Source organism: Lutra lutra, chromosome 1, assembly GCF_902655055.1.
Source record: "Lutra lutra chromosome 1, mLutLut1.2, whole genome shotgun sequence".
Lineage (NCBI taxonomy): Eukaryota > Metazoa > Chordata > Mammalia > Carnivora > Mustelidae > Lutra > Lutra lutra.
The window spans coordinates 146150926-146176212 of record NC_062278.1 but is presented as its reverse complement, the minus strand read 5'-3'; the positions used below and the strand labels follow the sequence as shown (position 1 = coordinate 146176212).

The following is a 25287-nucleotide window of genomic DNA, read 5'->3' as shown; positions in this document are numbered from 1 at the left end:
CCAAGTGGTCAACTTGACCCACGCTTTGGCAGTCGAGAAGGGCAGAAAGGCTAGCGCTGGTGGGTGGATGGGGACAGAGATCTAAATCCTCTTCTTCCTGGGTGTGAGTGCGGAGGAGGACGGGGGTCAAGAGAGGCAAAAAGGACGGGAAGGGAAAAGAGTGCTTTTCGGTCCATTGCCACCTCCTGCCTTCAAACCCAGTGCGCTTTCCTCGCGGAAAGGACGCTGGGTTCAGGGCGCGCCGGTGCGCGCCTTAGCGACCCGCGTGCGGCCAGGTGGGTAGCCCCAGCACCGGAGGAAGGGGAAGTTACCTTCCCCTCGGAAGAGGGCGCTGGCTCCCCCATCCTGCCTTTATATTAAGGCCGCGGGAGGAGAGGAAGCAGCCAGCTGCCGTCTGCGCTTTGCAAAGCATGCAGTTAGGGGAGCAGCTCTTGGTGAGCTCGGTGAACCTGCCCGGCGCGCACTTCTACCCGCTGGAGAGTGCGCGAGGCGGAGGCAGCGGGAGCGCAGGCCACCTCCCTGGCGCGGCCCCCTCGCCTCAGAGGCTGGACTTAGACAAAGCGCCCAAGAAGTTCCCTGGCAGCCTCTCGTGCGAGACTGGGAGCGGGGAAGCCACAGCCGCCAGCGCGGGGGCCCCCGCGGCCATGCTCAGTGACGCCGACGCCGGGGACGCCTTCGCCAGCGCCGCGGCAGTGGCCAAGCCCGGGCCCCCGGACGGCCGCAAGGGCTCCCCCTGCGGGGAGGAGGAGCTGCCCTCGGCCGCCGCCGCCGCCGCCGCCGCGGCCGCCGCCGCCGCCGCCACCGCGCGCTACTCCATGGACAGCCTGAGCTCGGAGCGCTACTACCTCCAGTCCCCCGGGCCTCAGGGCTCCGAGCTGGCCGCGCCCTGCTCTCTCTTTCCCTACCAGGCGGCGGCCGGGGCGCCCCACGGATCTGTCTACCCTACTCCCAACGGGGCGCGCTACCCCTACGGCTCCATGCTGCCCCCCGGCGGCTTCCCCGCGGCTGTGTGCCCACCTGGGAGGGCACAGTTCGGCCCGGGAGCCGGCGCTAGTAGCGGAGCAGGCGCTGGCGGCGGCGGCGGGGCAGGCGGCCCGGGGGCCTATCAGTACAGCCAGGGGGCTCCGCTCTATGGGCCGTACCCTGGGGCGGCAGCTGCGGGGTCCTGCGGAGGATTGGGGGGGCTGGGGGTTCCTGGTTCCGGCTTCCGTGCCCACGTCTACCTGTGCAACCGGCCTCTGTGGCTCAAATTCCACCGCCACCAAACCGAGATGATCATTACGAAACAGGGCAGGTGAGCGCAGCGCGGAGGGGCCCCGAGGTGAATGACAGTTGAGTGACTGTGTGGGGAAGGCGGGGGGTGAGGGAGCTGGGCCCGTTCTCTCCACGATTTGCTTGAAAAGTGTTTTTCCGCGCGCATCTCCAATTCGGTGTCCCTCCGGGTCCGCGCACCGGTTTGTGCACGGTCCCAATGTTACAGCTGTTCCCCCTCCCCTCCGGTCACCCTCACCTGGACTGGCGAGAAGGAGGCGGAAATGGAAATTGGGGCTTGTCCACAAAGCTGGATTTACTGGATCCGCCCGCTCTGCATACCGAGCTGGTCCCTGCATACCCGAGAGGAGCCGCGGGTGGGGAAAGGCGCAAAGGTTGGCTTCCTGAGCGCAATAGATGGGCTCCCGCAGTTTTTGGCGCCTGAGTCTCCACCGGGGGTCTCGGGTAGAAGGGCATCGGAGGGTGGGTTGGTCCGGGTAGTTGGTTAGGCAGGTCCTGGAGCCAGACCTGGTGGGGTTCGGAACTTGAGAAAGTTCTGATACCCATCCAACTGCTAACAGCGGGTACGAATGGGGAAACTGAAGGGTGGGAGATGGGAGAGGGTCGCTCAGGGGAACTTTTAGCCTGACCAGTACAATTTAAGAATGTAAACGCAAGCAACTGCACGTTGTTTGTTCTCCGGTACTTAAATGTAGAAAAACGAATGATTTTTAATGTCCTGGAAGAAAAATTAAGGATTTGAGTGAGAAGAGGGTGCAGTGGCATTTCAATTTGGGAAATACTGACTTTGGAGCAAATTGTTTCAGAAAAAAGATGTTCCTGGAGTTGACAACTCAAGTATTTTGCAGAGTAAGGCCACTTTTGGACTGGTATTCTGTTCTTTCTGTAGGCTTTTCAATGTCCCACTCCGACCTACCGGCCCTAAGGTGCCGGCAAACCTAGTCTGCTGAGGGCCTGCTCTCCAGCATCTGGGTTTAAATCGCTTATCCTGCTTCTGTTCCCCTGCCCAGGCGCATGTTTCCTTTCTTGAGCTTCAACATAAACGGACTCAATCCCACGGCCCACTACAATGTGTTTGTAGAGGTGGTGCTGGCGGACCCCAACCACTGGCGATTCCAGGGGGGCAAGTGGGTGACCTGCGGCAAAGCGGACAATAACATGCAGGGTGAGGAGAGAGGAGGCCCAGGAAGGGAGGGGAGGGTGGTGAACTCTTGATTCTGAAAACTCACATTTAAATCGAGCACTTGCCCCTCATCTGGGGCCTAGAGGTGTTAGTATGAGTTCCTTGATGTTGATGGTTGGAATCAGGGAGAGAGGGGGAGAATTGCCAAGTCAGATTTCTTGCCTAGGAATATAAACTTTGGTATTTTAATCATGACGCTACCTCTCCCTGCCCTCCCCCACCTTTCCTACTAAATGCTCCTGGGTGGAAAGCGCTCCTGATACTCCAACCTTCACTTGAGAAAGCCTTCCCCAAGGCTGGGTCTACCCTTGAAAACCCAACCACTTTGCATCCGCTTTTGCCCTTCTGGCTTTAGAAGGCCCCCAAATTGACCTTCAAGAGACATTTCCTGGTGGCTCCTTTTATGAATTTTGAGGTGGCATTAAGATGACTACCTTGTCCAAGGAAGGCGCCCAAAGTACAGGGGCCCTGGGAGGGCTGTCAGTGCAGTCTAGGTGGAGAGCGAACTCTGGGGAGACTTGTGCCTGAAGACTAGCTCTTAAATCTTTGCCCAAAAGTGACAGACATCCATCCCTCCCCTGTGTCCATGTGTAATCAGCCCTATCTGCTTGGGTTTTGTGTTTTGTTTCATTTTCTCTTAGGCAACAAAATGTATGTTCACCCAGAGTCTCCTAATACTGGTTCCCACTGGATGAGACAGGAGATTTCCTTTGGGAAATTAAAACTCACCAATAACAAAGGCGCAAATAACAACAACACCCAGGTAGAGTGACAGAGGATGGGGTGGCTTCCGGCCATAGACCTCTTTTCCTAACAAGTTTCCATACTCTTCACTGTATTTGTGATATCTGCAGTTGTTACCTGTTTGCTCACCTAGTTCTAACCTTTTTTTTTTCTTTTGACCTCTCTCATTGTCGTAGATTTCGGTTAACAGTGAGTTGACTATTAGGAGAAGAAATACTAAAGTCTTTGGGGGACTTAGTAAACACAGAGGAAGGAGTGTTTGTCCAACAAGCACACCCAGCCAGCTAGGTTTTAAGGTTCAAAAGCAACAATGATAAGATCTTAAAAATGGCTCTAGAAAAAGGTAACTGTCAGTGGGAAACCAGCAGGGGTCCCATTCCAAAACAAGTAGTTTGTCAAGATTTACCTCTAGTGAGAGACTTTGTTTGGATGTGGCAGCTCTTTTTCTCTACCATTCCAGATGATAGTGTTGCAGTCTTTACACAAGTACCAACCGCGACTGCACATTGTTGAGGTGACGGAGGACGGCGTGGAAGACCTGAACGAGCCCTCAAAGACTCAGACCTTTACCTTCTCTGAAACGCAGTTCATTGCGGTGACTGCCTACCAGAACACCGATGTGAGTGTCACACGTGTCCCAAGACTCTACAGCTAGGTCCAGCATGATAAAGACTCAACGACTGACTCTTTTTCTCCCTTCTCTAGATAACTCAACTAAAGATTGATCATAACCCCTTTGCAAAAGGCTTCAGAGACAACTATGATTCGTAAGTGCAGCTTTTATTCAGATTTGCATGGTCATCTTTGAACAGGACATACCTCACCAGACATTTCCGAGAAAACATTCTAGAACGAGCTTTCACATTTGTTGGGGATTTTCACCTATTTTTATTTTTGCGTTTTTTTTCCCTTGGCTAATCTTGCTTTAGAATTTTTGCAGAAGGGCTTTGTTACTTTCTAAAGCAATGGTAAGGGCTAAAAAATGAAGAGCTATTTTTTTTTTAACATTTGAGGGGAGATTTGAAATTTTCATAATTTGCATTTATATACCTTCCTTTTCATTTGATCCAAATTTTTTGTCCTCTGAGGAATAGGTATTACTCCCCCTCTTTTATTATTATTATTATTTTTTACATAAGAAAAACCTAAAACTAAGAGGATGTAATTTTCACAACATTAAACAGCAAGGCCCCTCAAGACCACTTACAAGTGGGATTTCTACCACCACAGCCAGCATTCCTTCCATGACACTGAGAAGGAGAGCTGTTACCCTGTTCAAGTTTTAAGACTTGCGAAGGTGGATTTTTCTATAGCTTAAATACTTAGTGCTTGGGAGGAAACTTTTTCCGTATGACCCAAGTGTCAGCTGAAATGGGCCAGGGCATCTCCTACCTCTCTCCCTCCACTCCAGCATATCAGTATGCCCAGTAGAGCCCACTATGTGAGCCTTTTTGATTTCTGGGAGGTGGTTATTTGGGGACAACATTAGGTTTTTTTTTTTTTAAGTGTTTCTCTTTATATTGTAGCATGTACACCGCTTCAGAAAATGACAGGTTAACTCCATCTCCCACGGATTCTCCTAGATCCCATCAGATTGTCCCTGGAGGTCGGTACGGCGTTCAGTCCTTCTTCCCGGAGCCCTTTGTCAACACTTTACCTCAAGCCCGATATTATAATGGCGAGAGAACCGTGCCACAGACCAACGGCCTCCTTTCACCCCAACAGAGCGAAGAGGTGGCCAACCCTCCCCAGCGGTGGCTTGTCACGCCTGTCCAGCAACCTGGGACCAACAAACTAGACATCGGTTCCTATGAGTCTGAATACACTTCCAGCACCTTGCTCCCATATGGTATTAAATCCTTGCCCCTCCAGACATCCCACGCCCTGGGCTATTACCCTGACCCAACCTTCCCTGCCATGGCAGGGTGGGGAGGTCGAGGCTCTTACCAGAGGAAGATGGCAGCTGGACTCCCATGGACCTCCAGAACAAGCCCCCCTGTGTTCTCTGAAGATCAACTTTCCAAGGAGAAAGTCAAAGAAGAAATTAGCTCTTCTTGGATAGAGACCCCCCCTTCCATCAAGTCTCTGGATTCCAATGATTCGGGGGTATACACCAGTGCTTGTAAGCGAAGGCGGCTGTCTCCTAGCACCTCTAGTAATGAAAATTCTCCCTCCATAAAGTGTGAGGACATTAATGCTGAAGAGTACAGTAAAGACACTTCAAAAGGCATGGGGGGCTATTATGCTTTTTACACAACTCCCTAAAGAGTTATTTTAACTTTGTCAGAATGAGCTAACTTTTTGCAAATGGACTTGGTGGTGTTTTTTGTTGTCTTCTTTGCCTAGGTTTGCCAAAAAGACGTTTGCATTGCACCTCGATGCATCCCGTTTTGTGCAATCCTCTAAAAGAAGGTGCCAAAGCTTTTTGATTGCTGCAGGTAATGGAAACAAGCCTCGCATTTTTTTTTCTTTTTTAAATAAAATTAATGAAGGACTTTAAAGCGTTTTAAAAGTTGAAGGTTATTCAAGGTTCTGGATTTATTTATTGGAGGCACTAAACATTCAGAGAATCGGGCTATGAAGATTCCAGTGCTGAGCGCTAGCCAATGAGTTGAAAGCTTTGGTTCTCATTCCTATGTGTAAATCTGTAAGCAAAGAGAATCCCAGAGTGGCAAGGTGTTTTGCCTCTGGAGGAGAAGGCTGGGCCTTAAGCTTCAACAGGGGACTTTTTGCTGTTACTTTCTGCTAGGGACAAAAGATAGCTAGGCCTGGGAGGTGAGGAAAACCGTATGTGATGGTGCTGGCTTTACCTGACTTTGATTCCTCCTAGGCTTTTGAAGCAAGCCATGTTTGGCCCTAGTTCGGGACTGTTTCACTGGCTAGGCCTCTGCTGCAGGCTGGGGTGGCTGGTAGGACTCAGGAGAGGGCGGGCGAGGGAGTCGCCAAAAAAGAAAAAAAGAGAATTTTAAAGTGTACAGTTTTGTGTGTGCTTAGATACACTGTAGAATACTGTGGGATATATTGTACAAATAGTCTACTTCTGTGTCTGAGATGATGAAAATTGGTGCTTTGGCTTTGTCAAGAATTCGCAGATCACCTGACAGCAGGGCCTGGGGGTGGGGAATAGGTTCTCTCATCATCCCGGATATTGGGGAATATTCTGTTTACTTCTTAGATAGTTAAGAATGTATTCAGCTACTCTGTACTAACTTGAAACGTGTGTAAGGAAAACTCCTCTATTTCACCCTCTTTCTTTGCCATCCCCACTACCCAGCTTGGTAATGTGAAGAAACGAAAACCTGATGCCACAGCTCCTATAGGCTTTTTAGAGATCTTGGGTTTTTATGTACAGTCTTAGTCATTTTTAATAAATGTGGTTCATTAAGGGAACAGGTATAGCTCTGTCTTCTGTACTTGGAGTTGTAATCTTTGTGTTAAAGATCTTATTTTGCTTCCCTCTCCACCTTTCTCCAGCATGAACACTGCGTCCCCCTACCTACCCCAACCCCCTTCCCACCCCCACCCTCAGGCTCTAGAATCTGTGAGTGGACGCTGTAGTCTTGAGGGGGTGGGGTTGCTTTTGTTTATCTTCTTTTTTTCTTGAAGATGAATGGGTTTATTTCCTCACCCCACTGGGAAGTCTGGACAATGGGTATTGGGCCGGTGGGGGTGGGGGAGAGGGGAGATCGCAGAGATGCAGAATTGCCTATGCTAGGCTTAAGCCGGCCTGGGAAACCTCAGCCCCCAGCCCTTGGATTCCGGGCCCTGCCTCGGCCCGTGACCACTTCGTTCTCTGGGCTTTTTTCCTAGGCGATCTGGGGGCCACCCATCCCTGAACCCACGTGGGCTCCCCGGGAACCCCCGCGGCCCTTTGAGCGCCCACGAGTTACTGGTCCCTGCAGTGCGGCGGGAAGCGGGCCGCCCACAACTCAGCCTCAGCTCCAACCTGCGGCTTTTTTCTACACGGAGCTCCCAAGCGCACCGGCCGCCGGCGGGCTGCTCGCCTCGGTAGCTGCTGGCCGGGGCGCGTTGCGGACAGCCAAAGTCGGCCAGGAACGCTGGGGACGCTGCGGCGGCGGCGGCGCGGGCTAGGGCGGGCGCGACACTTACAAATGAGGATTCCAAGTCGTCCCGCGCAGCTCCACTCTGCAAACAGCGGCCGGGGAGCGGTTTGCCCCGAGTCTAGCTCCGTTTATTTGACTCTCATTCCCCAGGAGGGCGAAGGCCACCCCATCCCCTGGCTGAGCCCTGGGCCCGCCGAAAAGTTAAACCCAGGAGTGGGGCGGAGGGCCCTTTGTCCCCCTGCCAGACGTCCCGCCAGGCTTATCAGCAGACGGCTTCTGGCCCAGCTTGCAAACCTTTCCAGCCCCTTCCTGACCCTCCCGGGGTAAAGGTCTGGCCGGGAGGGTCATTTTGCTAAACTGCGTGGCGCGGAAATGCAGCTGCTAAGAGGATTAGCTGCTGGGAGGCGAGCAATCAGCCGGGACCTCCTCCTCTTCCGCGCCCAATTAAGGCCGCCAGGAGCCTCTCCCCGGTTTCCCATTCCCTGTACCCCTCCTGGGCCCGAGTTCTTCCCGCGCCGCCCGTGACCTTGGGGGCCCGGACTCTAGCCCCACGTCTATGACGGTGCCTGTTCAAAACGCTTTGCCAAAGTCGCCCGGAATTTTACGACCCTAGAAGCGAAAGCTTGAAATCTGGTTTATGTATATTTATTATGGATGGCAGATTCAGACTCTGGAGGGAGGACTAGCAGCCCCCCTAATCTGGTCAGCACCCCCGTCCCCTCCCAGGGAACATAACGTACTGGGAGCTGCGACGGAATTCCGAAACAGTGCTCTGCCCTCTAGAAAGCCCCAAAATGCTGATCTCCGCCGGGATAAAGCAGATTCTGGCCCCAGTCTATTTCGAGTCCTGTATATTTTTGCACCGTACAGTAAGAAGAACCGGTACTTGTGAAAAGTCCCTCACAGTGTTTAATAGAAACGTAAGTGGCTGAGTGGCCCCAATTAACACCTTGTGATAAGGCATTCCTAAGATGGAGTGTCAGACACCAAATTGTGAAGAGATGTGTCTAATTAATCCTCCTAGGATGACACCGATAAACAAGCCTCTATTTAAATAAAGATCAAGGGCTCGGCGCCCCGTTTGTTTACATTCTCTGCCAGGGTCCCCGCGTTGCACCCGTTCCCGGCACAGGGTGGAGACCCCGGTTTGGGGGTCTGCTGCTCCGCCGGGGTTCGCTTCATCTTCATTCCTGCTGCAAACCAAAGCACCCAGTAAAGCGAGTAAACCGCAACGGAAGCCCCGAGGAAAACCAAGTGCAAAAAGGACCCGACTCTGAGCTGGAAATGCTGTTGTTTGCCATTTTCCACCCTGTCCTTTACATAACCATTTTTTGGTTGTTCGAGTTTTCTTTTTTCTTTTTTTAAGGCAAACGAAAAACAACAACAACAACAAAACAGCCCCCGCGTAGCCCCTGGAAGTCTTCTCTATTTTGGGAAGAACGGGCGGGGCCTTCCTCCGCTCCCCACCGCGCCCCGGCACAAGTTCGCTCCCCTCGGTTTCAGGATTCCCCCTTCTGCGTGCTGAAGCGGCGAATTGCTGGGAGCTGGGGTAGCCGTCCTGGGGGGTGGGGGAGCCGCCCACTGAGAAAGGCAGGAAGAGTATGAAAAGAAGTACTTGATGGGGGAAGCTGCAGAGTAGCGCGCCAAACTGTGAACTAGGGCCGGGGTTTGGAGCCCGCTTGGAGTCCGCCGCAAAGCATCTCCCAGCTTCGTAGTGGAGAGTTTCAAGCTCCAAATCAGCTTTTGGTCCTAGCCGCCTTCTCCAGACACCTTTGATTAGCTTTAAACCTGGAGGTGAAGGCAGACTCACAGTTTCTCCCTTCCTCTGCAGTCTCTCCCTTCATTCAGATACAAGCAAGTGTGTGTGTGTGTGTGTGTGTGTGTGTGTGTGTGTGTGTTCGTTCGGGGGTGGGGGGGTGATGTTGCGATTTTTAAAAAAATTTCCAGGTGTCACGGAAACGCACCGGAGTAAAAACATTATCGCATGCCCCTTGATTTTAATCGAAATGGAGCCTCCAGTAGGGACAGAAATTAGAACCACTTGTTTTCCACTCGCCTGGATGCTGGCTCCATCCTTCCTTTTCTTCGCATTAGCGCCGAGATGTCCCCCTGCCCCACGACGCTGCACGCCGACTCCAAAAGTTTGGCTTTGACCCCGCGGAGATTTCGGCGTCACCAGGAGGTACTTTCTAAAGACAATTTGCAAAACTGTTGGTGAGCGCGACTGAGTCCCCTTCTATGAAATCTCCATCTCCTCCGTCCCCCATCCTTCAGGTTTAGGCTTTCGTGTGGACTCGAACCCGCGCAATCTGTCCACCCGCGCCTATCCTGGTCTGGCTAAGAGGACGAGGCCTGGTCCCAACGCACACACTTGGGGTTCTCGCCCGCCTGAACCTGAATACCGCCTGAAGTTACGGACTTTTTTTTTTTTTTTTTTTTTAACATGATGGGGACGCTGACCTTTGACGGCCACCGAATTTCCCCTTGTTACGGCTTAAAGGAAAAGTAAACTTTCTTTCCTGAAGGTCCATTTGCCCTTTTTTCCTTCGGCCCTAGGAATCCTTTGCGCTTCGCGGAAGAAGAGCGTCGAGTTCCCCAGGGGAAGGATTCAGCTGCGCCACATACGGGGCAGGCCCCCAGCCATGGCCCCCAAACGCCCGGAATTCTGAAGGATCCCTGACCAACCCCGAAGCGCGAGTTACTGCTTATTCTAGGCAGCAGGGCGTGCACCCTCCACTCCCCACCTCCGGGGAAAGCCCTGAACTTGCTTCTGTAAGCCTGCGGAGGCGGCAGGACTCGCACACCAACTTCTGTAACTTTGGCCTCGGCTCGGCTTTCCGCGCACTGTCGGAGCGCCTTGCCCTTGGCCTTCGGGTCTCAGGGCAGTTTCAGCGCAGTTGCGGGCGCTGTTCTCCCCTGGGCGGCGAGCAGCCTTCGCCATCTGGTGGCCACGGCGAGTATCTGCCCAGCCGCACAGGACTTCCTTCCACTCCCCAAGTCGCCGTTTTGCCAGGTCCTCGAGCGCTGGGTAAACAATTCTTTTCTTTATCCCACTCCTGTTCTTCCCTTCTAAAGCTTGTTGGTGTGGGGGGAGGAGCTCAGAATGTGGAATTTCTAAGACTCCACGTTCTAGTTCTGGACCGTGGCTTCAAGGCAACAGTTGCCCTGGGCTTCCTTGAGGTTCATTCATTTCTGAGAAGTGGGGATTTGAACAACACCGACCACGCCCAGTAGTACCCTGGAGGAAGAAATGAGATTGTAAATGAATTGCTTGGTAAGCTATTGCGTAGCTCCAAGTGTTGGTAGGCATTATTAATTACTGATCTTATACATGATATGTGATGGCAAACTCAAATGCGTTGGCAAATGAAAGATTCTTTATTTTTTTTTTAAGATTTTATTTATTTATTTGACAGAGAGAGATCACAAGCAGGCAGAGAGGCAGGCAGAGAGAGAGGAGGAAGCAGGCTCCCCGCTGAGCAGAGAGCCCGATGCGATGCGGGGCTCGATCCCAGGATCCTGGGATCATGACCTGAGCCGAAGGCAGCGGCTTAACCCACTGAACCACCCAGGCGCCCCGAAAGATTCTTTATTAATACAAAAAAATTACTGAAATTTTCAAACATACACCAAAGTAAAGAGCAATGGACCCTCATTTATCTGTCTCCCAGCTACAACAACCACCAACTAATGACTGCTCTTGTTTCCTCCTATAATCCCCACCTCATTCACAAATCCCAGAGACCCTGACATCTAACCCACAATTATTTCCATACTTGGTTCTAAACATAAAGATTGTTCAAAACACACACACACACACACACACACACAGATTTATAATTAATCACACCTACAGAATTAACAATAATTTCTTAATATCATGAAATATCCAAGCATGTTTCCCTTACTATCTCAAAGTTTTTGCTGTTATTCTTCTGGCTTGTTCATTTTCGACAGTTGGCTTGTCTGAGTCAGGATCCAAACAAGTCCCACACATATGGTTGATGTGTCACTTAATTCTCTCAGTCAGGGCATCTTCCCCTTGTTCTCCTCTCTTATTTTTCTATTCAATATATTGCAGAAGTCTGAGTGTTCATTCTGTCTCATTGTCCAGGTTCTGGACTTTGCTGATTGCATCCCCCTGGTGACAACAGGATCCCCTGGCCCTTGTATTTCCAGTTACTTGGTAATTACATATGAAGACTTGATCTGATTCAAGTTCTACTTTATGGCAACAATATTTCACAGGTAGTAATAGTCCATCAGGAGTCTGGTGATGTCTGGCTTATCTCTCCTTGGGGCATGCGGTAGTCAACCAATGATTGTCCACTAGATCCATTATTTTGCTAAGGGTTTCACAAAGGAAATGAATTTCAGTACATCTATTATTACCAATTCCATATACAAGAGAAAGTTGAATCAATGACAGTTTTTGTAACATATATTTTTCCCATCTTTTGGGATACAATGGACATATAATACTGTGTAAGTTTAGGGGCTACAACCTGATGATTTAAGACATGTATATATTGTGAAATGATTACCACACTAAGTTAACACTTCCATCACATCACGTAATAACCACTTGTTTTGTGTGTGCTGAGGACATTTAAGATCTACTCTCTCAGCAACTTTCAAGTATGTAATATAGTATCATTAACTATGGTCACCATTTTTCCATACATTAGATCCTCAGAACTCACTTATAACTGGACCCTTTATAATCTTCCACCTTTTGGTCAACATCTCCCCATTTTCCTTAGGCCCCTACCACCAGTGCCCAGCACACATCATTTTATATATTCTCTATTTCTATGAGTTTGGCTTGTTTACATTCTACATGTAAGTGAGATCATACATCTCATACATACAAAGATCATAAATCTTTGTCTGATTTATTTCACTTAAGGTTAACACCCTCTAAGTTGACTCATGTTGTCACAGAAGGCAGGAATATATATGCCAGTTTTTATTAGCTATTCATCTATCAATTACACTTAGGTTATTTCCATGTTTGAGCTACTGCGAATGATATTGCAATGAACGTGGGGTTGCAAGGATCTCTTCAGGATAGTGATTATCAATGACACTTTGAATGTGATAAATGGAGTAAATCAAAAAGCCAAGGTCTCCGGCCTTTATGTATCATCACAAGAAAAGAGCTATGGCCCTCGGGGAACACGGGACATAGAAAATTGAATGAGAAAATGGACAAAGTGCATGAATTGGTAAGATTTAGCAGATGATAAGCATTTATTGAAAGAGTTTGCTACACACAAATTGCTAAGGAATCACATAAAACCAGTGCATAACAAAGTGATAAAATATTGTTTCTATTCGCTTTTGGGCTCCCAGGGCAAATTATCTGTCTCCTAATCCCCTTAAAGGTATATTTCAAGAATTGACAAGGTGAAGTCTCATAGGCAGATCATAAGTGATGAAAAGGACTATCAGATAACATGATGGTTGTTCTAGGGAGGTGATGATTTCGTACATGCCAAGTAAAGAGAAGTGGTTTCTACCACCTAGTTTGGAGTGAAAGGAAGGTTTGAGGAGGAGATCTAAGGAAGGGAAGAGTCGGGGAGAGTCCGTGGGACTGCCAGGGTACTAGCCACAATTCACAGCCCCAAACTTCTGAAACTGAGAGGAATTGGTGACTGAGAATATCATGGTGATTCTAAAAAGATCAAAGGTAGATTTTAATGTGTAGATACTGTGGCTAGGATCCTACCCCCTTCCCCATCACAGATACAGAATTGGAGCCTATTCCACAGGCCACCAGGAAGACTATATCACTCTGTCTGCGATTGTCCCCATTTCTTTTGTAATGTCCAGTTTTAACATCCTGAGAACCTGGCTTTCTGTTAAGTAGGACTTCTTCCTAAGTCCCCAAACCAATCAGCATTCCCGGAGTCACTGAACCAGAGAGCTGGGAGGCACCTCGGACATGGCTCTGGTACCATCCATCCATCATGCAGAGGCAGAGCTGAGAGCCACAATGCTCCCAGGCAGGCCATGACCCCTGAGGACTGCTTGAGCTCTGCAACATACCATGAGTTGGACCTTATGTTTTAAACAAAACATTTCAGAGGCCTGTAAAATAATCATGAAAACATTACATTCTAAAGCATAATTTTTATTAGTGTTTTGTTGCTTTTCAGGGAATGAACAAGATTCTGAGATCAAAATGGATCAATAATTAATAATGAATCTTTCTGCTTCTTTATTTTTTCTAAGAGGTACCTGGGTGGTACAGTCGGTTAAGCATCGACTCTTGGCTGGCTCAGGTCATGGTCTCAGGGTCATGGGATCAAGCCCCACATCAGGCTCCATGCTCAGTGTGGAGTCTGCTAGAGATTGTCTCTCTCTCTTCCTCCCCAACTTCCCCCTTCTGCCCCTGCTGTCTCTCTCTCTCTCTCTAAAACAAACAAATAAATCTTTAAAAAAATAAAACCTGGGGCACCTGGGTAGCTCAGTGGGTTAAGCCTCTGCCTTCGGCTCAGGTCATGATCTCAGGGTTCTGGGATCGAGTCCCGCATCGGGCTCTCTGCTCTGCAGGGAGCCTGCTTCCTCCTTTCTCTCTCTCTGCCTGCCTCTCTACCTACTTGTGATCTCTCTCTGTCAAATAAATAAATAAAATCTTTAAAAATAAATAAATAAAACCTAAGCCTGTCATGAAGTGATGTCTATTTTTTCTAGCACTTTGACCTATACTCCGCTCTGGGGTAATGAATCCACAGAACATATGTCTTGTGTCCTACATATTTGCCGTTATTCTTAACCTTGGCAGGCAGTTATCCTTACTTTATAAATCTAAAATCCAAGAACATTCTTTAACATTTGACTTCTTCCAGGATTCCAGCTTTTTCTTGTGTAAAAAAAAAAGTGATTGTTGATATAATGAATCAACTGATTGCATTCATCACTAAATATTTAGTAGGCAGTAGACAGAGACCACATAACTGCTTTGGAAAAGCACAGATAAAATGAATTGAAGTAGTGTACAAAAATGCATATGCATGCTTGTATGTGGGAGTGTGTATTTGTGCTCCAGAGCAAAATATCATTAAGCTATGACTACAGAATATAGAATATGACTAGAATAGAATGATATGGTGATATCTAATATTTCCTTTAGGGACTCTTCTGCCCAGAGCTGTCAAAACAGATTGTGTAAGTAGACTAGACAGAGGGAGATGATCCTCATCATACTGATGAAACACTCTTCTGAAAGACAGAACAGAAACAGAAAAGAGTCTAGGAATACAATTAAGTCTTAATCTGGAGGTGGATACCATAAATAACTCCTTCCTGCTACTCTGTCCCTTTCAGCAAAAAGAATTTAGCTTGGCACTGAGGAAGAAATGTTCCCGTAGGAGTCTTTATAGTCAGGGCAGTAATACCCACTAAATATCCCATTGGTTTCTCTATGTTTCCTAGCCCCCTTGTACTTAGGTAGGGTCACTGGAACCCAGAGAGAACAGAGTGGGTAAGGCCATTTGCCAAAAGCTGCAGTCTTTGAAAGGAGGATTTGGGGGCACCTGGGTGGCTCAGTGGGTTAAGTCTCTGCCTTTGGCTCAGGTCATGGTCTCAGGGTCCTGGGATCGAGCCCTGCATCAGACTTTCTGCTCAGCAGGGAGCCTGCTTCCCCCCTCTGCCTGCCTCTCTGCCTGCCTCTCTGCCTACTTGTGATCTCTCTCTGTCAAATAAATGAATAAAATCTTAAGAAAGAAAGAAAGAGTAAGAAAGCAAGAAAGAAAGACTTGGCCAATCAGTAGTGAGCTAGCAAAGAGGAAGCCAGACTCTCATCCTGCCTCCTCCCACCCTATCCCTTGCCTGTGTTTCTGATAGGCTGACACCACTGAGAAGCAAGAGAGTCAGGAAGTCTTCTGATGAAGTCATAGAGGTCAACCTCCTGGACACAGGAAGGGATGGAGAAGAATGGAGAGTGAACCTGGAGCAATGAAAAAGATGTGCAGCCCAGGTCTTACCCCCACCAACTCACCCCCAATGCCTCAATTGCTAAAAGTTAGACTTCCAACAAGGTGATCTGAGATTGTTCAAGAAAAGCTGGAAATCTGGATTCTTATATGAAAATTACATTATTTTTGAGGATTGTCAACTTATTTGAAAACACCAAACACTCTTGAGAAAGATTCAGCTATGGAACAGCTAGCTAGATTTAATTCTAATGGAATTTTCTGCTTCAAAACAAAATGGAGTAACAGAGATATGATTTATCTTTATGCCTGGGAAAAACTTTTGTCAACTAAAACCAGACAAAATATAAGAAAAAATGGCTTCCAAGACATTGAACAACAAGCATGTAGAATAAGCATTTGGTAAAGAAGAAAAACAAATGAGAAGACCCCTAAGATTGCTCCAACTTACCGCCTGGAGAGCTTCCAGACCGCAGCTCACGATTGGTTTGGGGGTTCAGACAAAGCCCAGCCATCTTTCTGAAGCTAAGGAAACAGAGTTGTAAGGCTGAGAGACCAAGATGACTAGAGTTCTCAGGGCAGAGCTCCAGAGAGGAGGATGCTACACAGAGAAACCCCCAAGAACTGATGAGGGTCCCCCTGAACTCTCAAACTGCTGATCAGAACATGCATGTGAAGAAACTACCTGAAGCCCAGGGAAAAATCATGCAGGAGTATTAGGCAGGGTTTCTCAACCTCAACACTATTTTGGGACAGATATGTCTTTCTTTAGAGGCTGTGTTATAGGATGTTTAAAGACACCCGGCTTTTCTCAACTAGATGTCAGCAGCAACAAACCCACTTCTGAGTTGTGAAAACCAAAAGTGTCTCCAGACACTGCCAAATATCCTTTGTGGAGAAGAATTGCCCCCAGTGGAGAACTACTGGCCCCCACCACTCTCTCTGACTAGGGTAGTTCCTGTTCCCACTGGCTGGAGTACAAAACTTCATGATTCATGAGGTATTGGGAAGAGTACTCAAAAGGGTCCAGCCTCGGTAGAGGCTAAACTAGCCCTAGACTAAATGCTGATTCAGTCTTATCTAATACAACCAAAAAGTAAAAGTTGGAACTTAACTACATCCCAGAAGAAAGCTCAACTATATTTATGATAATAAAAAATAACAACCAACACATAACAAGAAAAAATTAAAAAATTGTGGCATTCCATCAAAAATACCAGACATACAAAGAAGCAGAAAAATATGACCCAGATGAAGGAGAAAATATGTATATATATCAAAACCAACACAAAATGACACAGATGATAGAATTACTAGATAAGAATAGTAGTTATTAGAATTATATTCCATATGTTCAAGAAGCTAAAAAAGAATGAATCATTGAACACTACATCAGAAACTAATGATGTACTATATGTTGGCTAATTGAACATAATAATAACAAAAGAGTCTGGTATCCAGAATATACAAAGAAAACTTACAACTCAATAATAAAAAATATAAATAGCTCAATTTTAAAATGGTCAAAGTTTTGAAAAGACATTTTAAAAAAAGAAAATAAAAAAAGGAAAGACTGAGCATGACAGGCAAAGACAAAGATGATACAAAAAAGAACCAAATTGCACTTTTAGAAGTGAAAACTATAATGTTTGAAATGAAAAATACACTGGAGGAGATTAGTGGCATATTATGCATTGCAGAAGAAAAGATTAGCAAACTTGAAAGCATAGCAATAGAAACTACAAAATGAAACGTAGGAAGAAAAAAGATTAAATTGCTGCAACCACTATGGAAAACAATTTGGAGATTCCTCGAAAAATTAAAAATAGAACTACCCAGTGTGCCTGCGTGGTTCAGTCAGTTAAGTGTAGGACTCTTGATTTTGACTGAGGTCATGATCTAAGGGTTGTGATACTGAGCCCCATGTCAGGTGCTGCACGCAGTGTGGAGAGAATCTGCTTCAGATTCTCTCTCTCTCTCTCTCTGCCTGTGTCCCTTCCCCGACTCATGCTCACACACACACCCCTCTCAAAATAAATAAAATCTTTTTAAAAAAAATAAAACTACTGTATGATTCAGTAGTCCCACCTTGGGGTATATATCTGAAAATAAGATACCAACAGACTATATACACCCTCATGTTCATCACAGCATTATTCACAATAGCCAAGATATGGAAACAACCTAAGTGTTGTTAGAAAGATGAATAAACAAGATATCACACACACACACACACACACACACGAATATTATTCTGCTGTGAGAAAGAAGGAAATCCTGCCATCTGTGACAACATAGATGGACATGTAAGGCATTATGCTAAATGAAATAAGCCAGACAGAGAAAGACAATTATTCCATGATATCACTTACATGTGGAATCTAAAAAAGAAAGAAAAAAAGGAAGAAAGGAAGGAAGGAAGGAAGGAAGGAAGGAAGGAAGGAAGGAAGGAAGGAAGGAAGGAGGAAAAGAAAAGAAAGAAAAAAGGAAAGAAAAGAAAAGAGGAAAGGAAAGAGAGTGTCAATATTATAGAATCAGAGAGTAGAGAGGGGTTGCCAGAGGCTGGCACTTAAGGGAAATAGAAAAAGGTTTATAAAAGGATACAAACTTTCAGCTGTAATATAAATAAGTTCTGAGCATCAAATGTAAAACACAGTGACTATAGTTGATAACAATGTAATGAATAAAATTTGGTGAGAGTAGAACTTAAATGTTCTCACACATACACAAAAATAAATATGTGAGGTAATGGATATGTTAACTGACTCAATGGTGGAGGCTCTTTCACAATGTATATGCACATCAAATCACCACAATGTATATTTTAAATGTCTTACAATTTTATATGTCAATTATACCTCAATAAAACCGAAATTTTAAAAAATACCCAAAAAGGGGGGAATAGATCTTCAGTGAGCTGTGGAAAATTTTTAAACAACCTTATTTACAAGTATTTTACCAAAGAGAACGGCACAGAAAATATAGATAAGAAATAATGGTCAAAATTTTTCAAATTTGGAACACCTGGATGACTCAGTTGAGAGTCTGCCTACAGCTTGGGTCAGGATCCTGGGGTGCTGGGATCAAGTCTCTCATTGGGCTCCCTGCTCAGCAGAGAGCCTGCTTCTCCTTCTGCCTGCAGCTTCCCTGGTTGTACTCTCTCTCTGTCAAATAAATAAATCATTAATTTTTTTTAATTCAATGAAAATTATAACTTCACCAATCCAAATAGCACAAGTGCAATCAAACTAATCCACAGGAAACATGAAGAAAACAACAAAAGGCACATGTTTATCAAATCCTTTAAAACTGGTGATAACAAGAAAACACAAAAGGCACCTGGGGGGAACATGATGCACTATGTGCAAAAGAAAAAAATTAGAATCACAGCAGAAAATAAGTACACTAGATGACAGTGAAATATCTTTAGAATACAGAAAGAATAAAACCATCAACTTAGAATTCTATACCCCGTGAAAATATCTTTCAGAAACAAAGGTGACATGAAAACTTCTTCAGACACATGAAAACTGAGAGAATTCATAACTAGCAGACTGCACTATAAGAAATGTTGAAAGACACGCTTTGAGGGGCCTGGGTGGCTGAGTCAGTTAAGCATCTGCCTTCTGCTTGGGTCATGATCTCAGGGACCTGGGTTTAAGCCCATGTTGGGCTCTCTGCTCAGTGGGGAACCTGATTCTCCCTCTCCCTCTGCCTGCTGTTCTGCTTGCTTGTGCTCTCTCTCTCTGTGTGTCAAATAAGTAAATAAAGAAATAATATTGAAAGAAAGAAAGAAAGAGAGAAAAGAAAGAGAGAGAGAGAGAAAGAAAGATAGAAAGAAAGAAAGAGAAATGCTTCAAGTAGAAGGAAAATGATATGAGATGGAAATCTGGGATCTACATAAAGGAATTAAGAGCCTTGGGAATGGGAACTACCTGGGTAAGTATAAAAGACCTGCTTTCTTATTTTCAAAGTCTCTTTATTAAGTCCGATTAAAAAGCAGGACATAACTATATGTTGCCTATAAGATGCTCACTTTAAATATAAAAACATACTCAGGTTAAAATTTAAAATATTAAAGAGATATATGTGCTAATACTAATCAAAAGAAATCTGGAGTGGCTATATTAATATCAAAGTAGACCTTAGAGTAAAGAATAAAGTAGATTATTTCATAATGATAATGAAATTTAGCAGTAGGTCATAATAGCCCTAGGTGTTTATGAATCTAGTAACAAAGACTTATCCCAGGTTTCGGTAACATTAAAAAAAAAAAATCAATGACCCCCCCCATCAATGAAATTATCATGGTTTTAGACTAAAAATGAAAAACTATGATTGTCTCCATAGATGGTCTCCATAGATGAAGAAAAAGCATTTGATAAAATCTGATATTCATTCTTGTCAAAACCTCTCAGCAATCTTGAAATAGAACTGAATTTCCTCAACCCTGTTACAGGACATCCATGAAAAACCCAGAGCTAACATCATACTAATAGCAAAAATAAGAATATATTCTCCACCAGATCAGGAACAATGTTTTCTCTCACTGTTTCCACTCAGTGTGATACTGGAGGTTCTAAAACAGTGTAAGAAAGAAGAAAAATCAATGAAAGCCTCCCAGATTAGAAAGGTTGAAGAGAATCTGTTTTTGTTTGCAGATAACATGATCATAAATAGACAAAAATTCTACAGTCATTAAAACTAATATGTTATTTCAATAAAGTTGTAGGATAAATGATCAGTACACACAAGTTTATTATATTTTTTACATACTAGCAACAATCAGAAATTGAATTAAAAATACTACTTACACATAGTATCAAAAATACGAAATTCTTAGATATAGAACTGACAAAAGATGTATAAGACCTATCCTTTAAAAGCTATAAAAAGGTGATAAGAAAACTTTAAAAAGGCCTAAATAAACAGGGAGATATATTGTGTTCATATCAAAAGGCTCAATATTGTTAAAAAGTTAATTCTTCCCAAATTGATACATAAATTGAGCAGGCTTTTTTTTTTTCTTTCAAATTGACAAGCTGATTCTAAAATTCCTTTGGAAATGGAAAAGACTTAGAATAGCCAAAAAACTTGAAAAAGAAGGATTCTGTCTTTAAGGTTTTTTATAAAACTGCACTAACCAAGTCAGTCTGTGTATATATACATATGTATATGTATATGTACACATATAGTTGGCATAAAGCCAGACAAATAGACCAGTGGAACTCAGTAGGGTGTTTAGATGTTGGTTCTCACAACTGATACCTGACTTTCAACGACAGTGCAAAACAATCCAGTGGAGGGAGGGTAGTCTTCTTAACAAAAGGTGATGGATACTTAGATAATCATATGCAATTTATGTTTCACACTGTATTTAAGTATCTGTTCATAATGGATAATAAACTTACCCATAAAACCTAGTATTACAGCATTTATAGAATACATAGTAGAAAAGCTTTGTGATCTTGGTCAAGCAAAGACTTCTAAGGTCTGACATCAAATGTACTATTTTTAGAAGAAAATACTGGTACATTGGACTTTATCAAAAGTAGGAACTTCTCTTTTTTTTTTAAGATTTTATTTAATTTTTTTTAATCAGAGAGAGAGAGCACAAGTAGGCAGAGTGGCAGGCAGAGGCAGAGAGAGAAGCAGGGTCCCTGCTGAGCAAGGAGCCCAATGTAGGACTGGATCCCAGGACCCTGGGTTCATGACCTGAGCTGAAGGCAGCCGCTTAACTCACTGAGCCACCCAGGGATCCCAGAACTTCTGCTCTTTGAAAGCCGTTGCTAAGAGAGTAAAAAGACAAGCCAGAGAATGGGGGAGATATTAATCCCTAGAAGTTTTACACCTTTGCCCTCACTCAAGAGAAAAAAAAAAAGGTTGTGACTTTTAGTTATATTAATTTGGATCAAATTTATATTTTTGAGATACTAATCATTTCTAGCCAGGATGGTATGCCTACTTACTGAAGTCATATTTTGTATCTTTTAAAAATATGTTGTGCTTTTCTTTTATAGATTCTAATTTGTTGCTGAAAACTTGTTCCTATGTATTATATCGATTAATCATGAATGAGGAAGTTTTTTATTTTTCATTTTAAAATTTATTAATAATATTTTAAAAGCTCTTCATTGTTCCTTATACAACTTGTATTCAGCTCTTTTACCCAATTCTCTAGTTTACACTAAAACTTTATAATAAAGTTTCTTGGTGTTTCTAGATAGTCATCATGCCATCAACAAATAAAGGAGATCTTGTGTCTTTATTTCTACTATACATAATACTGATTTTGTTTTCTGTTCTTACTACTTTAGGTAGGTTCTCTAAAACAATGTCTCCTTAAACCACAGGGAGAATTTATTGACAGGGGGTTAACAAAAGCTGAGGAACCATGCTTGACACTAGGGCATTACTTGATATTTTCATCCATTTATACATAGTCTTGTCAAGGTTCAAAGTCATGGAAGACAATTGCAAGTGGCTGGGCTTGGGTTTCTTACTTACACTCGGCAATATGAGGGCAATGAAAAGATATCGGTTTCTGTCAACTTTTCAATTGGGAGGTCAAGTAATCCAGACACAATGCACTAGTGTAAAAAGAATGCACATGAGAAAGACCAGAATGGATGCCAGGTTTCAAAAAATGAAAAATTTCTCCTTGAATGGACTTCTTGCCAGAATAGCTTGGGTATGATATCAGTGTTCCTGATCCCATTAGTCCTAAAGTTCCGTTGCCTTCATTAAGAACATTCCATAACATCCCCTGTATTAATCTGATCATGCTGTCATAATGAAATACCACAGACTGGGTGGCTGAAACAACAGAACTTAATTTCTCATAGTGCTGGAGGCTGGAAGTCCAAGGCCAAGGTGCTGGCGACGTGGGTGTTGGTAGGTGGCCTTTCCTCAGTGCCTGTGTGAAGGGAGAGAGAACAGGCTGGATCTCTTCCATCTCTTCTTAAAGGGGCACTAATCCCATCATCACAGCCCCTACCACATGACTGCCTGTCACCTTAACCCTTTCCAAACGGCCTCATTTCCAAACACCATCACATTGGGGTTTCAGTCTCCAACAAATGTATTTGGGAGGAAGGACACAATTCAATTCATAGCACCGCCTTTATTATCCTGAAATAAAATTCCTAAATAGTATACTGCCTATGTTCACAATGTTATGAAGTGAATATGACCACCTGAAATATAAAGGAGACACTTAAAAAGTAATTCATAATAAAATGATACATTGACAACAGTGTGAGAGTACAAATTGACTAGAAAATATGAGTAGTTAAATATTTAACTACAGGGGTGCCTGGGTGGCGCAGTCGGTTAATTGTCTGCCTTTGGCTTGGGTCATGATCTCGGGGTCCTGGGATCGAGCCCTGTATTGGGCTCCCTGCTCATCAGGGAGTCTGCTTTTTGCTCTCACGCTCCTTCCATGTTCTCTTTCTCTCTCAAATAAATAAATAAAAATCTTAAAAAAAAACTTAACTACGTGTAGAAATTCCATGACTATCCATATATAAAATGTAGACTGACTTTTGTGGGTGGGCTGGTGGTTCAAATGTCATGAAGCTGAAATGAAAAACAACTCCTAGTAACATTTTGATCCAAACAAAATACAATCTTCTGTTTATTTAAATGATGATTGTGTGTCTGTACATTCAGTTATTATAAAAAAACGTGCTATTTGAGGGGGGGTTGTTTTTGTAGAATATTTGTGCTTTATTTGCATTTATGAATCTAGCATTTTCTCTTTTTTAAGATTTTATTTATTTATTTGAGAGAGAGTGAGTGAGAGAGAGAGAGAGAGAGAGAGCACAAGTGGAGTGGGAGGAGGGGCAGAGGGAGAGGGAGAAGCAGACTCTCCTGCCAAACAAGGCACCTGGTGCAGGGTTCAATCCCAGGACCCTGGGATTATGACCTGAGCAGAAGGCAGATGCTTAGCAGACTGAGCCACCCAGGTGCCCCTAGTATTTTCTTTTCTATTTAAGTCTTTACTTAAATTCCAGTTAGTTGGGGCGCCTGGGTGGCTCAGTGGGTTAAATCCTCTGCCTTCAGCTCAGGTCATGATCCCAGGGTCCTGGGATCGAGCCCCACATCTGGCTCTCCGCTTGGTGGGGAGTCTGCTTCCCCCTCTCTCTCTCTCCCTGCCTCTCTGCCTACTTGTGATCTCTCTCTCTGTCAAATAAATAATAAAATCTTTTTTAAAATTCCAGTTAGTTAACATGCATGTAATATAAGTTTCAGGTATACAATATAGTGATTCAACACTTTCATGTAACACTTGGTGCACCTGAATCCCCAACAAAAATGCACTCCTGGGGGCACATGGGAGGCTCAGTGGGTTGAGGCCCCTGCTTTTGGCTTGGGTCGTGGTCTCGGGGTCCTGGGATTGAGCTCCATGTTGGGCTCTCTGCTCAGCGGGGAGCCTGCTTCCCCCTCTCTGCCTGTCTCTCTGCTTACTTGTGATCTCTGCCTGTCAAAATAAATAAAATATTTTTTAAAAAGTGCACTCCTGAATCCCCATCACCTGTTTAACACATCCCCTTACCCCTACCCTACCCTCTGGTAACCACCAATTTGTTCTCTATAATTGAGAAGTCTGTTTCTTGGTTTGCCCCTCCCTCACTTTTTCCGCCTTTGTTCATTTGTTTTGTTTCTTAAATTCCATATATGAGTGCAATTACATGATATTTGTCTTTAACTGACTTACTTCACTTGGAATAATCCTCTCTAGCTCCATCCATGTTCTTGCAAATGACAAGAGTACATTCCTTTTTTATGACCGAGTAATATTCCTTGTATATATTTATCACATTCTCTTTATCCATTCACCAGTCAATGGACACTTGGAGTGCTTCCAAAACTTAGCTATTGTAGATAATGCTGCTATAAACATTGGGGTGCATGTACCCCTTTCAATTAGTATGTTTGTATTCTTTGTGTGAGTACTTGGTAGTGCATTTGCTGGATCATAGGATAATTCTATTTTTAACTTTTTGAGGAACCTCCATATTATTTTCCACAGTGCCTGCTCTGGCTTGCATTCCCACCAATGGTGCAAGAGGGTTCCCCTTTCCCCATATCCTCAGCAACACCTGTTGTTTCTTGTGTTGTTGATTTTTGACATTCCAACAGGTGTGAGATGGTATCTCACTGTAGTTTTGATTTCTATTTCCCTGATGATCAATGACGTTGAGCATCTTTTCTTTTTTAAAGGTTTTATTTATTTATTTGAGAGAGAGCACAAGCAAGGGGAGAGGTAGGCAGAGGGGGAGGGAGAAGTGGTCTCCCTGCTGAGCAAGGAGACCGACTGTGAGGCTCCATCCTAGGACCCTGGAATCATGACCTGAGCCAAAGACAGATGCTTAACTGACTGAGACACCCAGGCACCCTGGTCATCTTTTCATGTGTCTGTTGGCCAGTAGTATATCTTCTTTGGAAAAATGTCTATTCATGTCTTCTGCTCATTTTTAAATTCAATTATTCATTTTTGTAGTGTTGAGTTTTGTAAGTGTTTTTATATATTTTGGATACTAACCCTTTATGAGAGGTCATTTGCAAATATCTTCTTCCATTCCCTAGGCTGCCTTTTAGTTTTGTTGATCGTTTCCTTTGCTGTGCAGAAGTTTTTTATTTTGACGAAGTCCAAATAGTGTATTTTTGCTTTTGTTTCCCTTGCTTGGGACATATATCTAGAAAGAAGTTGCTATGGCCAATGTCAAAGAGGTTACTGCCTGTGTTCTTTTCTAGCATTTTTATGGCTTCATGTCTCACATTTAGGTCTTTCATGCATTTTGAGTTTATTTTTGTGTATGGTTTAGGAAAGTGGTGCAGTTTCCTTCTGCATGTGAGGGTCCAGTTTTCCCAACACCATTTGTTGAAGAGATTGTCTTTCTTCCATTGGACATTCTTTCCTGCTTTGTCGAAGATTAGTTGACCATAGAGTAAAGGGTCCATTTCTGGGCTCTCTATTCTGTTTCATTGATCTATGTGTCTGTTTTTGTGCCAGTACCATACTGTTTTGATCACTACAGCTTTGTAATACAACTTAAAGTTGGAAACTGTGATGCCTCTG

General features: G+C 44.5%; 1 protein-coding gene across 3 annotated transcripts; it reads left to right on the top strand.

The window, feature by feature from the left end:
• The first annotated feature begins 25 nt into the window (after positions 1 to 25).
• On the top strand, positions 26 to 6589 carry EOMES (eomesodermin). 3 transcript variants are annotated; one of them, XM_047738730.1, is made up of 6 exons: positions 26 to 275; positions 2283 to 2437; positions 3097 to 3218; positions 3660 to 3818; positions 3905 to 3966; positions 4726 to 6589. In XM_047738730.1, exons 2-6 carry the CDS (start codon positions 2287 to 2289, stop codon positions 5462 to 5464), a joined length of 1233 nt encoding a protein of 410 aa, XP_047594686.1. In that variant the 5' UTR covers positions 26 to 275; positions 2283 to 2286; the 3' UTR covers positions 5465 to 6589. The 3 variants fall into 3 exon arrangements, with proteins under 3 accessions (XP_047594686.1, XP_047594681.1, XP_047594671.1); XM_047738725.1 differs by having other exon boundaries at positions 26 to 1294; positions 4783 to 6589; XM_047738715.1 differs by having other exon boundaries at positions 26 to 1294.
• Positions 6590 to 25287: the final 18698 nt, after the last annotated feature.

Coding starts and splice junctions, on each gene's coding strand:
- EOMES (XM_047738715.1), top strand. CDS start 411: ATGCAGTTAGGGGAGCAGCTCTTGGTGAGCTCGGTGAACCTGCCCGGC. Junction 2,438..3,096: donor AGCGGACAATAACATGCAGG/GTGAGGAGAGAG, acceptor ATTTTCTCTTAG/GCAACAAAATGTATGTTCAC. Junction 3,819..3,904: donor CTGCCTACCAGAACACCGAT/GTGAGTGTCACA, acceptor TCCCTTCTCTAG/ATAACTCAACTAAAGATTGA.